This window comes from Palaemon carinicauda, chromosome 42 (assembly GCF_036898095.1).
Source record: "Palaemon carinicauda isolate YSFRI2023 chromosome 42, ASM3689809v2, whole genome shotgun sequence".
In the NCBI taxonomy this organism is placed as follows: Eukaryota; Metazoa; Arthropoda; class Malacostraca; order Decapoda; family Palaemonidae; genus Palaemon; species Palaemon carinicauda.
In genome coordinates, this window is record NC_090766.1 from 13,235,504 (window position 1) to 13,254,382 (window position 18,879).

At 36.1% G+C, this 18,879-nt stretch overlaps 1 protein-coding gene across 3 annotated transcripts in view; it reads right to left on the minus strand.

The window, feature by feature from the left end:
• Positions 1 to 3,591: 3,591 nt before the first annotated feature.
• LOC137632770 (hypoxia-inducible factor 1-alpha-like) overlaps positions 3,592 to 18,879 on the minus strand; it is a 199,233-nt gene continuing 183,945 nt past the window's right edge. Inside the window, exons 5-13 of one of the 3 annotated variants that reach the window (XM_068364854.1) lie at positions 18,321 to 18,492; positions 17,597 to 17,768; positions 15,511 to 15,754; positions 12,060 to 12,228; positions 11,661 to 11,759; positions 10,991 to 11,145; positions 9,052 to 9,278; positions 8,269 to 8,540; positions 3,592 to 7,128 (exon numbers count right to left, since the gene is read on the minus strand). In XM_068364854.1, coding sequence (XP_068220955.1) covers positions 6,664 to 7,128; positions 8,269 to 8,540; positions 9,052 to 9,278; positions 10,991 to 11,145; positions 11,661 to 11,759; positions 12,060 to 12,228; positions 15,511 to 15,754; positions 17,597 to 17,768; positions 18,321 to 18,492 — 1,975 coding nt within the window. In that variant the 3' untranslated portion in view covers positions 3,592 to 6,663. Of the gene's footprint in view, positions 7,129 to 7,932; positions 8,541 to 9,051; positions 9,279 to 10,990; positions 11,146 to 11,660; positions 11,760 to 12,059; positions 12,229 to 15,510; positions 15,755 to 17,596; positions 17,769 to 18,320; positions 18,493 to 18,879 lie in introns of all 3 variants that reach the window. The other 2 variants (XM_068364853.1, XM_068364852.1) reach the window with 2 other exon arrangements.

An 18,879-nucleotide genomic window follows, 5' to 3' on the forward strand; every position in this document is an offset into this window, starting at 1 on the left:
AGCAGAAAAGCCGCATAACACTGAAGCTTCAGAAGTCTCTGGAGAACCAATGATCAGAATGCTTATGAGCCATTCTACGATCACTTCTCAAGCCTGGGAAGAGATCGATCATCAGTCCCCATGCGTACGAACAGCTGATTCGTCACCAGGGACATGCACTTCATTTGCACCCATGTCTGCACGAGGTTTCTCATATGAGGTTTCCCCGAAAGCTCATAGAGTTAAGAGAGGTTCCACAACAACGCTGACCAGGATACGCGCACGATTCCCACGAGCTAGGTCGTCCAGACCATGATCTCCACTAGGACAATCCCCATGCTCAAAGTCGTGCCAGCACGCGTGGACTCGGCAAGCTCTCCAAGTGCACGATAACCAGGAGCACGACCTCCGCACATACACACACACACACACAATCACCACGCCCACGATCATGGTCACTGAAACGCGCCGAGAAACCCTCTCACTCCAAGAAGTATTGTAGCCTTCAAAAAGGAACTTGTCAGTACTACAAGTATTAGTGGTAGTAGTCTGGAAGCTCCAGACGATCTTCACAGCCCATTACATAAATGATTGTAACAATACTTACAAGTCTTTCAACACTTTCTCTTTAGGACGGGTGGTAGCTGCATAACAAGTAGTGTACCATTCTTGGCTCCTCATAGGACAAGTAGTATAATTTCTATAATAGTTGCAGCATTTGTCTAGGTCATGAGCAAGAATGTCTGGGCTTTTTCCTCTTTTTTTCTCCTCCGATAGGGTGCTGCACTCAACACATTGTGTCCTGGAATGGACACTGATGCAGTAAGGTACCATACTGAGCAATATTGTATCTTAGGTACAAAGAAGTTAGATTCCCTTTCCTCCCAACAAGGCTGAGGATGGATAAGAATGTAAACCCATTACAGTAATCAGTATTAGCTTTACATTTTGAAAAGATATCCCAGTGTGAATAAAGGTTCCTAAATTGACTCTCTGCCTAGCAGAAGCCTAAATCTATAACCTAAGCCATTTTAGGATAATAGATGGGGATGGAATTTGGCAATCCTGCATCTCTTTAGGTCCTGGTGTACCAATATCCCTTGATTTTACACCAGTAAGATTGGTTATAAGAACTTTCTCCTTCCTAAGGATAAGCTTCTTATTAAAGGGTGAGGGTTTGTATCCATGTAGAAACATGTGACAAATTTTAGGAATTATTTGTATTTTTCCTAACTACAAACCCGAGTCCTTTAACTTAACTTACCACCTCGGTCCACGCCGCAATTCTTAGGTAAATGTCAAAGAGGCTTGTTTTGTTCCCCTTTTTTGTTTTAATCCCCTTTTTTGTTTTGTTTCATTTGTTGATGTCAGCTACCCCCCAAAATTGGGAGAAGTGCCTTTGGTATGTGTGTGTGTGTATGTTTCTTGCTTTACTGAAATCACTTCTAGTAAAAGATTCTGGTTTGTATAGTTAAGAAAAATCAAAATTGTCTGTAAAGTTTGTAATTTTTTGTAACTACAAACCTCAGTCGTTTAAGTTTCACTACCTGTCTCAACCACTCTGTAAGCTTAGTGAAGGTCAAAGTGGCTACACAATGAGTGCTGGCTAGGGTTGGGACTTGCTACCCGCCAGTAACTACAGACACCTTGTTTATAACAAGCTCCAGTCAAGGTTAAAATATACCCCTTATTAAAGTACTCTGGTTTATATAGTTATGAAAAATACAAATTTTTAAAATTTATGATTTTTCAATAATCAGTTGGTACCAAGACACCAACCCATAGCATTTAATAGTACCCTATTGTGTAACAAATATCCCCAACTCATAGCACCAGGAGATAATTTCAACCTTGAACATCATCCTTCTTTCTTTTTACCACTTTTGGGTGTGAGCATGAAAGATTCTTCAGTGGGATAGCACTGAGAAATCTTTCATCCTCATCTGATGTGGGAAGAAGGATGTGGAACTACTTGGTAGGGCTTGGAGGAGACTTTGGAAGATTACTGGATACAATTATGGAATTTGAGCTATAAGGCCCAACACTTGGGCTGGGGAGGCCATTCTGCACTGAGGTGTTACTAAGGAAATTCCATCATTTGCCTTATGAATTTGAAATTGTGTAGACAGCAAGATGGGAACAGAGGAACTGGTTATCTAGGAAAAGTATGAGCCTAAAACCTGGTTGCAGCTGGGAAGTCTTAGTAACACTCCAAGACCCGGAAGTAATGCCTAAAGTGCTTTGCTGGCACTACCTCCCTTCAGGCCTTTCCATGAATGGACTGACTTCAATGGTGATGGACATGGATAGACCAATGTCAGTTCTGATCATAGGCAAGCCACCTTTTCTCAAGGGTACCAGTTACGAGAGTAACAGGAACTGTGTTGTTTAGCACAGTAATTGGCCCTGATGAAAGTTGGTCTTCTTTTCAGGAGTGAAGCATTTTTAAAAAAGTACATGCTCAGAAACTGTTATCATCTATCCTTTTCCCAAAGACTGAGCTTTCCAGGAATGATTTATGTGCTTCTTATGAGCCTCCTTCCTACCTGTCAGTCAGTCCTGAGACATGATAGTTGAAGGAGGGTAAAGAGGTATTGATTCGTAAACTTGTTCTTGATTCCCCTCTCGGTATGTCACTCCAGTATGGCCAAGTACTTGGGTGAGGCAGGTTTCTTGGCACATCCAGATTTTGAGCAGCAAGAAGTTTAAGATTGTCCACACCACAGTACTGAAGACAGTATCAATCGCAGAATGCTTGGTGGCTTTTAATCATCTGCATCAGGAAGGATGCAGAAAATGGCTTACTCTTTTTTCTGAACCTTAAGGAATCTTGAGTAGTCCAAGGAAAGTGTCGGAGAGTTTAGCACAGCAGAGGGTAAGGTGGTGGCACCAGGGGTTGACTAATGTTTAAAAGTGTGATGCTCACAGGACCGGTTCTTCTCGGAAGGTATAACATGATCAATATCATGGGAGAACATACATCGGGTGCATGCTAGCATACGCCCCACTATGAATTCCCATAGATCTCTCGGACTACATATACTGATTCAAGCATAATTTAAAAAATATTTAAAGCATCAAATATTGAAAGAAAAAAAAAAATGAAGTCCAGTGATGTACTTTAACCCTTTTACCCCCATAGGACATACTGGTACGTTTCACAAAACTCATCCCTTTACCCCCATGGACGTACCGGTACGTCCTTGCAAAGAAATGCTATAAAAATTCTTTTTTCCATATTTTTGATAATTTTTTGAAAAAATTCAGGAACTTTCCAAGAGAGTGAGACCAACCTGACCTCTCTATGACAAAAATTAAGGCTGTTAGAGCAATTTAGAAAAAATATACAGCAAAATATGCTGGGGAAAAAATAACCCCTTGGGGGTTAAGGGTTGGAAATTTCCAAAGAGCCTGGGGGTAAAAGGGTTAATGTCAGAAGCTGAAAGGTAACACCAGTCAGGTTTGTGTTGCAATTCTCCTCCTCCCCCCTGCTTATCTTTCCCAAATTGATAATCTTATAAGACCAAGGGTTTTATTCTTCGTTGGAACCAAACTTATTCATCCATTACATATTACTGTACCTATAAGGAAAAGGAGAAATAAAAATCAAGATTGTACCACAGTTTACTGAAGATATACTTATTCAAATTAGTTATGAATAATTGATTACCTTTGTGATCAGCTAACATTAAAATTTTTCTTCAAAATTATTTTCCCTCATGTGTTAGGCTTCTTTTAGGGAAATTCATAAAAATACACTCAACAAAAACAGTTGAAGTAAAGTGACTGTAGTGTATAACCCACTTTAACGAGCAATGTTCATATCTACACATCGGTGATTAATCTTGAAACCAATTGCTATGTAATCCCTCCCCCATAAAAACATGAGAAAGTAGAGGAGACAAATAATCTCGTTGATACAATTGTTAAAATTTATCACATTTACTACATAAGGCATCTGAAATATTTTAGGAGGTTTCATTGATAAATCTACATCATTTAGAATTTCTAGCAACTCTAACTTCTGGAGAGATTGGCCAGATGAGAAAGTGGAGGCAACACATAAGATTTTTATATTACATTTTGTAACTTTAATCACATGAAATACATACAGCATTTTGTGAAGAAAAGGCTAAGGCCTTTGTTCATCCATCAACCTGTGATGCAAAGAAAGTTCTAATATTACTGGGTGATGCGATTGTACAGTTTTATTACTGTATGCTTTTATCAATATTGATCCATTATCACTCTTGATATCCCTAAAAGATATGATATTGGTTCTAAATTGTAGGATGAAACTATCCTCATCCATTTCTGCAAATTTTTAAATCTAGTTTAGCAGATCACTAACCATCAATATAGTCTGTAATTCAAGTCTAGTACAGTATTACTTCACTGTTCTACAACCAATAAGACGTCATAGCAATCAGCAGGCATTACTAGTCAGACAGCAATGTATAAAAATGGAAAAATAATGTTAATTATCTCAACAATATTAGGTAGATTACTTTGTAGCATCCCTAGGGGGGCAGTGAATGTCAAAAGATAAATTCTGGTTAATGACAACACCAATGCCTCTTTGCTATGAGTCCCAAAGGCATCCTGATCCACTCCACTATCAATACATGTTTGGGCTGGTGCTTTCGAGAGGCATGAAGCGGAATAGGAATTATATTAAGATACCAGAAAATCTGATGTTGGTACTTTTAAAGACAGATTGTTGTACAGTGTTTTAATTTTGATACACGACATTAAGAATTTTCATCAATAATTTTTCCATTATTAACTACATTTCAAGATTCTAATGGTCAGATTATCTGGTCAAGTGAAGAAACATATCAATAAAAAAATACAGCGCAATTTAATACTTGTTCAAAGTACTTTATCCCAGAAAATACTCCTGTACAATTGATACTCCGCATTGATTTCCGATTAATGATAGGACTCCGAGATACTTTTTTTTTTTTTTTTTGCACAGTAACTTGATTACTCATGACAACTTTGCATCCACAATAAGAAACAATTTACAGTAGAGGAAAATAAAAGTATACTCAATATAAACAAGGTGTTTTTCTTATGGTATGGCTTATGTTTTACAAGGTGATACTAATTAAGCAAATTCACATTAGAACTTATTCCGGAGAACAAAATTTAAAAGAAAAACCTAAGTCACCTAAACAATCTCGGGCTTAAATAACTAAAAAGTTAGGTTATACCATCGTAATATTGTTGGTCTAAAAAAAATAAAACTTAAGGAAATACTGTTTATGGTATAAATTTACATTAATATACTAGTAACATAAGGCAAACATGTACCTACGGGCACTAAAGGATAAGAGCCGCCACCTCGCTGATATAATTCTACCAAAAGCGCAAAAATACCTTTTTGCTGTTAACAATCTGGCCAGTCTCATGTCCTGGAAAGAAGCATTTTAGAAACCTAAAAACTTCCTTGAGAAAGAAAGGAAGTTTAGGTTACTGAATTTATACAAATAAATGTGCGAAGATGCATATATTACTATTGCAGACAAAATTACCATGAAGGCAATTTTGTTTACTAAAAGAAATAGAGACAGTATTGACTGGCGAAAATATTATTGTCGGAAGTTATGGCAAAACTTGGAAATGAGGTGTAAAAAAACCTCGATAGATTACTAAAGTTTTTCAATTTAATTTGGACTACACAAAATAACTTAATATGCATAATTATGAAAGGTTACGAGTCCCGCTTTAGACAATTATACTTCAAAGTGTGAGCAACAGACAGACTGCCACGTGCAAAATAAGGTAAGCCCAAAGAGATAATCTCATTTTGCAGAATACCTTGTAAACATCTTTATAAACTGAAAAATATATATTTACTATGTATATACAGGTATGCATTTTCCTCGAGTATTCCTTACAGAGATACATGTACTACTCTAAATTAAACTTCTAATAATTTATTATTGTAAGAAATACAATGACAAACTCCATTACTACACTTTGTAAAGAATGTATATGCATTAACACCATCCGTATGTCCAAAAAAGTGAACATTTAAAAATTTTATTCAAGTACACACTTTAAAAAGTCTTCTGTTACTGAATTGCATTTCAAAATGGAAACACTTACATTTTCATTGTCACCAAGTTATATGACTGTTTAATAATTATTGTAGGAAAAAATCACTATTGTGCATTGATACCTGAAGTAAAACACCAAGTTAATTCTTTTACAACAGCGTAAAACAAAAGGTTTATTCATAATTCAAACTGAGACTTCTGCTGTACTGATCTTATGAAGCTTTAGAAAGTGAATGAATAAAATAAATTTAGAAGAATTAAATTTGGATACAGTATAAGCAACTGAACATTTGACTAAATCCCACGGTACTTTACTGCCTTCATATTCTGCTTATCAAAATAACGGAAAAGAAGTTTCCATTCAATAATGCAATGCTAATAATGTCGATAAAATTTTGACCTAAATTGGTATTAAAGCTAAAATAAATGATACCAAGAAGAAAGATAATATAACTATATCAGATAAAGAATAAAATAAGCACCATTAAAAACTTTTGCCAAAGGAATTATAATGCATAAACATTTTGATTTCCTGTTATTCCTACAATAGGACTTTTTCTTCTAGTGTTCCCTTTACATTTTACATGTATTGTAAATCCACAGAAGCAAATGATGGCTGCTAAGCTTGATCCAGAGCCATCAATAAATCTGCTCCCTGCAGCAAGTTGCCAATATTGGCAGGAGCATTGACTTCAAAATCCAACTGGGATAGTTCAGAGAGGCTTGGAATTGTCAAGTCTGGATCCACAAGGAGGAGGGGGTCTTGACGCCTACCTCGTTGGATAAAACTTTCTCCAGGAAAATTTCTTCCTCCTCCACCAGCACTATTGCTGCCATTATCGTTAGCTCCACCACTTGCCCCACCTTTAGCAAATCCAGACGACATTTTCAGGGAATGTTGCCCCGCTTGCATGAAAGACCCTCCACTTCCTGTTAGTATCCGTAACTTTGGATACGATAAATGGCTCGATCCATCATCAGCTAGCAACATGGCAGTCATTCGATCTTGTGTTAAACGGATCGGTGCTGTAAAAACCTTAGCTTCTCCTCCTCTTGATGCATCTTCACTCTCGCCATTCAAGTTCTGTGTAAAACAAAACGGGTGTTTTCACAAAAAAGTACATACTGTAGTTATTATCGTGATAATATTTTAACATCTGCACAGTAATATTTCATGCCTTACTTTGTTTATTGCATGGTTCATGGAATCTAAAATTTATTCTTTAAAAACAAAAAGTATTGGCCAGATTTGCTGGAACACAGGTAAAGTACGCTACCAAATAACAGAAAAAAAACTATTTAAAACCTTTAAAAAGAACTATTACAAAGGGCACATAAATTATTAATTTCTCTGTAAAAACATGTCAATAAAAGGTTTTTGAAATTATGTAAGCTTACAAAAAAAACTCAGGGAGCAAAATGCACACGAAAAAAATACAGGGACACTGCAAACACCAATCATGTCTTAATTGTACTGATAGCTCAAAGAGTTCAGAGTGAACAAGCATAACATCTACTGAACTGTACTTGCAAACACAAATACATGTAGAAAGTGATGAGGAAATCAAACATATTAGAAAAAAAAAGAACATTTAGCATTATTTTCACACCGTGAGGCAGAAGTTTCATTAAACTTCTATTCAGCATCATGCTAATAGCAAGCTAAAATATAGCCAATATAGTCTTTTTATTATTTTGCCTTTTTTATTTTATAGTTGCATGCAGACAAACACTCCAAGATACAGTGAGAAAGAAGCTATCAAATACAGTACTCTAAATAATCTTTGTGCTAAATGTTCTAATAGCATAATGAAACCAAAACAAATAATCATAATGAACAAGCACTAAGGTTTGACTTTAAAAGGATATGGTGCAGTGGTCCCTGTACCTTTCCTCCCTTGGTCTCAATATGGATCAAATGAGGACCAGGGGATATAGTGGTGCTCCTGGAAGGTGTGCAAGCAGGACTTGGTGGAGCTGAAACAGAGTAGCCTGCAGACTCATCACGACCACTCACCAGCAGGTTGCGTAGCACAGAATCTTTCCCTTTATGCAAACTCAATGGTGCTGATAATCCACCACCACCACCACCACCTCCTACCCCTCCTGGACGCCCACCACGTACTGTAATAGGCTCCTTGCTAATCAGCAATTGCTGCATGGTAGGAGCATACGGTGTGGTTAATTCACGTATTCCAGAATTATGTGACTGCATTTGTGGTACCTGGTGTTGTGACCCTTCTGGACTTCTTTGGGGAGAATGTTGTTGCTGTTCTTGGAGAGGAGAGCGCTGTTGACGATGTTCATAGATAAATGAGCAGAGTTTTTTATGGCCTAGAAGTGGAGATGAATTTGGAGAATGTTGACGTTTAACAGATGTTGAATCATGTTGGTGTGAGTCAACGTTAATTAATGGAGGCGGTGGTTCCACTGTCTCGTGCATCATCACCTGCGGGGGATCATCTTCAACTAAATCGCCTCCTCCGTCATCTCCATCTAGAAAAACAGAATAAAGGATATAAAATCATAGGGTTAATTGCAGAACATGTACTGTATCTCAAAATAATTAAAACCTTAACTATTAAATTGTTAGTTATACCTTGCATCCAAGTCCTTTTCATGCCACCTCAAAATATATGCAGTAAGTAATTTCTTTTATTTTGTATGATGGGAAAAATAACCTTGAGAGACAAGATTATGATTTCTTTCACTTTTCAATCTTTGTTTATGAATATTCAGACAAAATCTCAAATAATTCAATAAAGTTCTTAGGTTACATGATTTATTGAGAATTTTAAGAACTGAACAATAGAATCGAAACGTTAAAAGAAAGGTTTAGAAAAGCCCAAAGATTTATTCTTATAATGTGGTTCTTAAAGGACTATTTTGGGTGCTGGGGTTCATGTAAAGCACTTAACTCAATAGTTAAAAGTAAAATTATCCATACTGTACAGTAAATATATACATATATATATATATATATATATTTATATGTATATCTCCTTACCTTTTCCACCAAAATGGCCGGGTAATACTTGATTTGGATCAACAAAACTCCCTCCACCATCAAGAAACTTGCTTTGCTGGTACTGACTACAATGAGGATCTGATGGATTTCTCGATTCCAAATTTTTCTCCGGCCCAGACCCTGCTATCGGAGGGTCTCTGTCTCTAAGTAACTGGGCCAAACTGGAATCTTCATCTCCATGCAGTAAGCTAGTATATTTTGAATTCCTAAAGAAGTACATATAACATTTTAATAAAAAAAAATAGATTTCAACAATTAAACTATACTTTTTTATCTTGGTGAAATTGCACGTACAGTACTGTACTTTTATTCACCAACTTAGTGATGATTGGCTTAATGCAACGTTTATTCCATACAATTAGCAGGTGATATTGAGCAAAAAATTTTTAATATTTTATTTAAATTTCTCCCGCAGATATGCTATATCATTAATTTATAATGCTAACAAGTTGAGCGATACTGTAATTAAATACGTTAGCAACCTAAAAATAACTGGCACCATTTCCCAAAGCTAACTACAGTACTTGAAATATTTTTTTGTATACATGATACTTGGAGTCAACATCAGAGGCTCCCATGATATAGAGCCAGCTGTGTTACCCAATTTTTTATTACGAAATCCTGTACCTAAACATTAGTTATTTTCTCTATTTTATTTTTAAGTTTGAAATAAAATCTAGTCTAGAAAATGTTAGCAATTACATCTATATTATATTGTTAGTATAGCAGCTATTGAATTACATCAATAGCCACAAGTAAACCAAGGCTGATTAATACTGCTTGCAATTACTTCCTGGCTTGGGTAGAGAGAAGATTTGGGCACTGATCATATGTATAAATAGTCGGTCTCTAGGACACTATTCTATCTGTCTCGTTCATAAGCGACCTTCAAACTATGATTTTAAAAGCTCCATGTGTGAAAGTGCTGCCAAGAAAACCAGTTTCAGATATTTGCCCACCATAAAATAAAGACCGTTTTACCTCCCCATAAAGTTCCACACACATGGTAATTTTCATTGATGCCATATGTAAGAGAAGAATATTGGTAAAAATTTTGATAATTGGGTTTTTTTCTAACATTTGGTGCAATAATATATGGATAACACATAAAAAAGTTATACATTAAGTAGCAATCATCCAAAACCAATTTCAGGTCTTCACCTTTGCTAATTATCTGAAGACTTACAAAAACTTTATTTCATAAATTGTCAACTCTGCTTTATTATTAATTCAATTAACCTTTTTACCCCCAATGCTATTTGGAACTTTCCAACCCTTAACCCCCAGGCGTTTTTCTTTTTCAAGCACGTTTTGCAATATTTTTTTTTTTTTTTTAGATTGCGCTGACAGCCTTAATTTTCGTCATAGAGAGGTCAGGTTGGTCTCATTATTTTGGAAAATGCCTGAAGTTTCTCAAAGTTATCAAAAATATGCAAAAAAAGAAAAAAAAAAAAAAAATATGCAAATAGCAGTTTTTTGCAAGGACGTACCGGTACGTCCATGGGGGTTAAGGGATGAGTTTTGTGAAACGTACCCGTACGTCCATTGGGGGTAGAAGGGTTAACATAAAGTATATCTAAAGGGGAAATTTGGGTTATCAAGTAAGTTTTGTTCAATATTACCAGGTAACTATATTAAATATGGTATAACAATTCTATTCGGACAATTTACATTAAACTAACTATTCAACCAGGTGTTGAGTACCTGTTCAAAGGCATTTTAGTGTAGATAATAAAAAACTAAACATACAGTAGCTTTTAGTTCTCATGAAATATATTACTATTAAAACTACAAATCTTACAAATGCAGAGCCCATTTGTATGAACTTTTATAGATTTAAGGAATAATATAAAAGTGAACTTAAATTCATTTAATACTTAAAAGTACAAAACTATTTTTTTTGTAAGTAGATACATACCGTTTGCCCATAGGAAGACTGTTGGATAATAATATTGAGTCTGGGTGAGCTCCCCACATAAGGTCATCTTGGATCAGCATCAATGACTCGTTACTGAGTGGTATGAAAGGAGCCCTCATATCAAATTCATCCAAATCCATGTTTTGATTTTCAACCTTGAAAGAAAAATTAAACCTAATCACCACTTGGAAAACCTTTGAAGATAATATTAGCATACCTATAAGCGGCCGACCAACACCATATAATGTTACAACTATTCGTCATTTTGAATGTCTCCATAACAAAATACATGAGGCCGATGTAGTGACATGACATTAAATATATATTCCATCTAATGTAATATAAAATTGACTAGTTATGCCTAAAATGCTGATATACAGATGAAGTGCAAACCAATTATCGTTCGTTATGAAGTCACAAGTATTATAACTACATAATACTGCATTGTAAATATTGTCATTACAGGAAACCTATCAGGGAAGAAATGTGACATAGATAATGTCGTACTTTGGATATATTCTCACAAAAGGGAAAACATTGCTTATAGTCTTTAAGTTCAAACAATACCAGTAGTATTCATTATGACAACCAGTACACATTTTATTTTCAACTCTGAGATGAAAACCTATGGTTATTTCAGTGTTTGTAAACCCTAATGATTAGATCATACCTTCAGCTCTAAGTTTACGTAACTTTCGTGAGCCGTTTCATTTAGCTGTGTAAACAGACTCTCTGTAGTGCTTATTGGACGGCTACTTTCAACTACACGCTGAAATTAAAAGGAATTTGTCATTTAACAAAACAAGTGCAACATGAGAAACATGTCTTATACTTTGTATGTGGCAATTTTATACTTATGTTGCTACTGTAGTTCCATGCCAAATTAATGGAAAAAATCACATGTGATCTCAGATAATGTTCCTTAAAATTAAAAGTAATTACTTCTCAGTTAAACTGCTGTACAGTATTAACATGAAAATTTTATTTAATCTTAGTCACCCTAAAATAAAACTAAAACTAGGATTGTTTCAAAGGCTCTGCCTCAATTTCATAATACATTATTACTTACTCTTTGTGAAGGTTTACTTCCTGGAGATGATTGAAGCACTGCAGCTTGACTTATCAATGGTTTAGGAGGCTCTGGTGTGCGTAGACCACATACAGAACCAGGACTGCTACAAATTGACGGAGGACTACAACTACCGTTATTATTTACTGTAATCTTCCCTCCACTTAGTCTGTAAAGATAATTATGTTAAAGTTATAAATATACTATATCATATACAAAAGCATTTACATAAATCTAAGTGCTGAAATATTAGATTAATATCCAGCATAGCTTCTGATGATGATGATGATGATGATGATTATTATTATTATTATTATTATTACTTGCTAAGCTACAACCATAGTTGGAAAAGCAGAATTCTATAAGCCCAGGGGCCCCAACAGGGAAAATAGCCCAGTAAGGAAAGGAAAGAAGGAAAAATAAAATATTTTAAGAAGAGTAATATTAAAATAAATATTACCTATATAAACTATAAAAACTTTAACAAAACATGAGGAAGAGAAATCAGATAGAAGAATAGTGTGCCTGAGTGTACCCTCAGGTAAGAGAACTCTAGCCCAAGACAGTGGAAGACCATGGTACAGAGGGTATGGCACTACCCAAGACTAGAGAACTGGTTTGATTTTGGAGTGTCCTTCTCCTAGAAGAACTGCTTACCATAGCTAGAGTCTCTTCTACCCTTACCAAGAGGAAAGTAGCCACTGAACAAATACAGTGCAGTGGTTAACCCCTTGAGCGAAGAAGAATTGTTTGGTAATCTCACCGTTGTCAGGTGTATGAGGACAAAGGAGAATCTGTAAAGAATAGGCCAGACTATTCGGCGTATGTGTAGGCAAAGAGAAAGAACCATAACCAGAGAGAAGTATCCAATGTAGTACTGTCTGGCCAGTCAAAGGACCCCATAACTCTCTGGCGGTAGTATTAGCACAACTTAATACTGCACTAGACTTAAATGGTTTTGACCTTCCATATTGATGCATTTGTTGTAGGATTGAACAAAAACTATGGAGACTAGTTGTGGCCATGAACTATCCAGTCACCCCCTTAGGGGCGAGACCACTTAAGAGACCAGCAATTACTTCAGGATATCCAATTTATTTGTGGAACCATCTCAGAAAGGCTATTTAGTTCACTTTATGAAAGGAGCCACCTCTTTTGGCAACAAGATAAACTAAGACACATAAGGAATGGATGTAGCTTCTGCCTGTTTAATGCATTCACAACTGCACCAAGAGTCGTGGTCTATTGACCTTTGAATAAAGTCTCTCACAGTGGACCTGTTGGTAGCTGCAATCAGTACGTGCCCAGTCTGTCTTAAGAGATCATTATTCTGCTAAGATGAACTATGGGACAAGGGAAAGAATAGAGGGTTCAGCCCAGTCTAGAGATAAATATTGTAAATACCAAGGAAATTGTCACAACGAGTCAGTCAGGAACCTGATGACTTTGACACAAACCATATGAAGAGATTTTGTGGTTACCTGAGGAAATGAACAATGGTGTATTTGGCTCAACAGGACAATCTTACCTTGTTCCATTAATGTAAAGAATTTTTATGTCTTTGCTTTTTACTGAATATTACATGAAGGAATGACTTCACCACCCTCTAGGGAAGCTTTTATTTATTTTTAAGCATTGGTTAATCCCTGTAAGAGCTATGTGTTTTTGTTCAGTGGCCAACTTAAACTAGTGTATAACTAAATCTGTCACATCAGTTCCGTGTCTATTCTATTTTTTTTTTCAACTAGTGAAGTTTGTTTTACTTGTTCCTTTTATATACCATCCATAATATATATTTGTGTTCATTAAGACATTCAAGAATCCTGGTTTTGAAGAGCCAAATGCAATTGTTTGGTATCAAACTTTTGAACCAACTGTCTGAATGCTCTTCCAGGCTGTTGTGGTGGCCTACGTGATAACGTCCCTGACTGGGGTTCGAGTCCCGCTCAAACTCGTTAGTTCCTTTGGTAGCTGCAATCTCACCATTCATGTGAGCTAAGGATGGAGGGGGGGGGGAGAGCCTAGAGGTCTATCTGCTAAATCATCAGCAGCCACTGTCTGGTGCTTCTTGGTCCTAGCTTGGGTGGAGAGGGGGCTTGGGTGCTGATCATATGTATAATATGGTCAGTCTTTATGGCATTGTCCTGCTTGATAAGGCAATGTCACTGTCCCTTGCCTCTGCCATTAATGAGCAGCCTTTAAACATTTAAACTGTTGAGGAAACTCATACTACTGAGCGACTGCCTCAATGAAACTATTTTTTAATGACAGGAAACTAGATGGGTCTATGAAGGATGAAGTTTTGCTTAAAACTCCTGACCTGGAGTTCAGTGTGTCGAGTCCTGGGTTCTTGCGCCAGTTTCTGGGCTTAATTGGTTTAGACTTTCTATTATAGCTATGATAGGATGTTACTAAAAGCAAAGGATGTAAATGTTCCATTTCTTTAAGTCTTAGATAAAACATATCATGCAAGCCTGCTTGAAGAGTAGAGTTTCAAGCACACTCCAATTCCAGCCAAAGGTGGAATTATATTTTCATTAGTTCCTTAAATTAACAGAGATAGAATTAAAGGTCCTTTTATTTCCTGAATTGGTGTACTGTACTTCCACTTAACAAATAGCTTCATCAAAGCTAAATATTTCTTCAATAGCTAACTTAACCATCTTGATCTATGTTACTAGATTGTCCCACTGCATTATGGTATTGCATACCATTATCTCAAACATGTGTTTTCCCTCCTTTTCCTAACTACATAGCAACCAAACTTTGTATTCCTTGCCTGTTCCTGAATTTCAAGATCTCATTGGGTTTTTCACTAATCATGAATTAACTTCAATTACAACGCTACTTTCTATCTTTTTTAGTTTTATGTTTAAATGATTGTGATTAAAAATACCCTTCAAATAAAATTGCACACTAAAAAATACCTCTACAAGAGAATCACAAGTAGTACTTAAAATAAAGGTATGCCTTTACAAAGAAATTACCACAGGGTGGTTTTCAATGTGAAAGTAAATCACAGGATATACATTACTAAAGATGACTTTTCATATACTGTACTGTATTTTGGTAAGATAAACCATAAAATTAATGTAAAGGTTAAAGGTTAAAGGTGTCTGGTTTCAGTTCCAGTTCCATCAGAATAGATGCTCACCAGAACGTCAGCCAGGCAAGCCCAACCCCCCACTGTGGTGCCCTACCACAGCAGTAGCCTCCCCAGTAAACAGTTTAAACTCACGGCCCTGGGCGGGGATCGATCTCTTGCCACGCGAATGCGAGGCAAACACGTTACCACTGTACTAGCCAGGAGGCTAATGTATTCAAAAGTATTTGGCAATTTATTTACTACTGTATTAAGAAACTGCATCTTTATTCCTAGTAGAATAAAGTGTTAATAGAAATGATTAAACAATACAAACTTTGAAATTTAGATAAAGTCTGGTTAATTTACCTATTGCAAGCTTTTCCTCGATCTGTCACCTCATATTCGTCATATTCTGAGTTACTTCCCGGTTCCAAGATGTTTTCAGGTATGGCTGTAGGGCTTGAGAAAAGGGCACCATCCGTATACGAGATTGGGATGTGGGTAAGCACATCATCCAGTTCTGGCTTGAATATGGGTACTTCTAAGGGTACACATGTGTCACCACCAGATGGGGCCAAATGAGTCAGGTCGTCAGGCTCATCTTTGAGTTCTACGTAAAAAGAAACGAGGGTTATAAAGCGGGAATGAATCACACTGCTTAGTCTAAATATTTACTGAATATTACTCTATGATATACAGCTAACTACTTATCTACAATAAGGTATGTATGCATAGGCAACTTTAAAATATAATAGTTTTCCAAAAGCTGAACAACATTAAATCTACAAACTACTTTTAAATAATGAAAATAATCATTTTCTTATGAAGTTGTAATGGACTAAAGTCCATTTCTTTTAGCGAGGCAGATTTGCACCGACTCGCAGCGGTGCCCTTTTAGCTCTGAAAAGTTTCCTGATCACTGATTGGTTAGAATTATCATGTCCAAACAATCAGCGATCAGGAAACTTTTTCGAGCTAAAAGGGCACCGTTGCGAGTCGGTGCAAATATGCCTCGCTAAAAGAAATTGACTATAGTTAATAATTGAAAAATTACACAAATGATCTAGGGTTTCCCATTAGCATGATGAGTGGCTATCCCTATCTAAGTTTAGCAGAGCATACGTATAAAGGCTAGAAGGCCAATACTAGGCAAGAAAATGAAATAAAAGTTTCCTTCTAGGAAATTTCATTTATTGAATGTAACTTTTACTAGACCTCCCCTGTCCAAGAAGCTGCCCCGTTAAATTGTTCCAAAAACCACTTCACTCAAAATAAAAAATGGAAGACCCTGAGACCTAAGAATTGAGTCTTTCAATCGAGAAACATGCCAAGCGCCATTTTTAAAAAGTGTCAGAAATCGCGATTGAAAAATAATAATAATAATAATTATAATAAAAATAATAATAATAAAAATAATAATAATAATAATAATTATTATTATTATTATTATGATAATAATGATGATAATAATGATAATAATAATAATAATAATATAAATAATTTGAAAATTGGCAATTTTCAATCGCGATTTCTGACACTTTTTAAAAATGGCGCTTGGCATGTTTCTCAACTGAAAGACTCAATTATACTTCAATGTAAAATAAAAGTTGATTACAAAAAGGCCTAGAAGGAGTTTGGAACTAAAGATATTTCTTTCCTCTCTCTCATTACGCCTTCTAACAATATTAAGAATACCTTTGGCAGACAAGAATTAAGGGAAGGAAGAATTAGATGGACAGCTTCTGGTGGGGAGGGTCTATAGAAAGGTGGAGAAGGGAGCTGGTACCCGACTTGGTGCCTCAGCCAATCATCTCTTAGAAAAAATCCTGTAGGTACCACTCTGGGGGAGATGCACCAAAAACAGGAACCAAACTAAATCTCGGAATAAAAATTTCAGATTGTCACTGGCTGAGACTTATCAACTCTCCCCTCCTCTATTGGAAAAAAAAGGAAACTTGAATGGGAAACACTAAGAAGGCAGTGAAATGAATGAATAAAACAAAAGTAGGTCATGCAACATTTTAAAGAACTAATGAACAGTAGTGACATTAGGAAACAAGGAAAGATTAAGGAAAATATTTGACCAAAGTCAGCTTTAATGGAAAATCTTCTTTTAATTATATAATATAGACAAAACAGATGAGAGGTTTTCAGCCTTTATATATATCTATATCTCAAACTTCCATCAACATGAATCTTCTGCAATGAGAAAAAAAAAATATATTACTAGAACTGTAATATCAAAAAGGTAAAAACCCAGTTAGGAGGTAAACATAACTTTTTGATAAAAGTGAGTACTATACAGGCTAATCAGAATGAAGGTGAAAATCCAATTATTATTGGATGAAGAAGAGAAGTGGGGAAAAACAGGGATAATACTATTTGTACAGCTATGAGAGAGAAACCTGCTAAAGAAAAAAAAACCGGGGAGAACCACGTTTGTATTTCTCACCTACGCCAAATGGTTGATCATCTGGGAATATAAGATAGCCCTTGTTCATCTCCTCAGTACGAGGGGTGAAGATCTTGGAAGTGGCTGCCACTGGGGTTGGAGGTTGAAGTGGCGGAGCTGGAGCTGGAATAACTCGGCTGACAGGTGAACTTGCTGGAACACCATTCACCACCTGTGTCAGATGTGCAGGAAAGAACAAAGCAGGTATTACACGATTGACACACGACCAAGTTGATGAGAATTAAATGTGCACACATACACTGGTGGTGAACAAGTGATCTTGTAGCAAATAAATTTTTAATACTACTCATTATCTTCAAATGCTATAACAGGCAGAGGGTATGATTTTTAAGTGTCAGTAATTACCAATTACTAGTTCAAAGATACATACATACTTACATATACCAAGGCACTTCCCCCAATTTTGGGGGGCAGCCGACATCAACAAATGAAACAAAACAAAAAAAGGGGACCTCTACTCTCTACGTTCCTCCAGCCTAACAAGGGACTCAACCGAGTTCAGCTGGTACTGCTAGGGTACCACAGCCCACCCTCCCACATTATCCACCAAAGATAGTGTTCAATAATCTTTTTACTGCCCAACAGTTGGGGTTTGGCTTGAAATACCATGAAAAATTTTGAAAATGCATCTTCTGAAAATTTAACCATGATCTCTTTTTTAAGAGTTTCTACCAATACCCTAATTAGAAAATAAGTGACTCACCTTTGATTCAACTTCTGGCTTAGGCTGCAGCACTTTGTGTGTAGCAGAAGTTGGGACAGAAAGAGCCACAGGTACAGCACTGTCCAATGGTTTCGTCGATTTGTTGTTGATACTTTTACTGCAATTCAGGAATTGCTGCTCCGATAGAACCTCACCTGGTGATTCTACACCACTGCAAGATAAATTTTTCTATAAATATTTTTATTTCAAATGATAGCAAAAAAAAAAAAAAAAAAAAAAAAGTCATGATTTTTAAACACAACTAAATCAATTAAGGGATTTTGACAAAGGAAAAATCTATTTCTGGGGAGATACCTGTGACGCCCGGTAAAAAGGGTCCTTCCTTACACTTTTCTGATAAAAATACTTCCAACAGAAGGATGAAGTATTTTTATCAGAAAAGTGTAAGGAAGGACCCTTTTCACCGGGCGTCACAGGTCGACCCAGAAAAATTGTTTTTCCCTACTTTCAAAACTCAAAATTTTATTGAACAAATAATAAAAGATAGCTTTTCTCAACATATGGTCTTCACTTCTCAGCAGACAACACCAAAAATGTA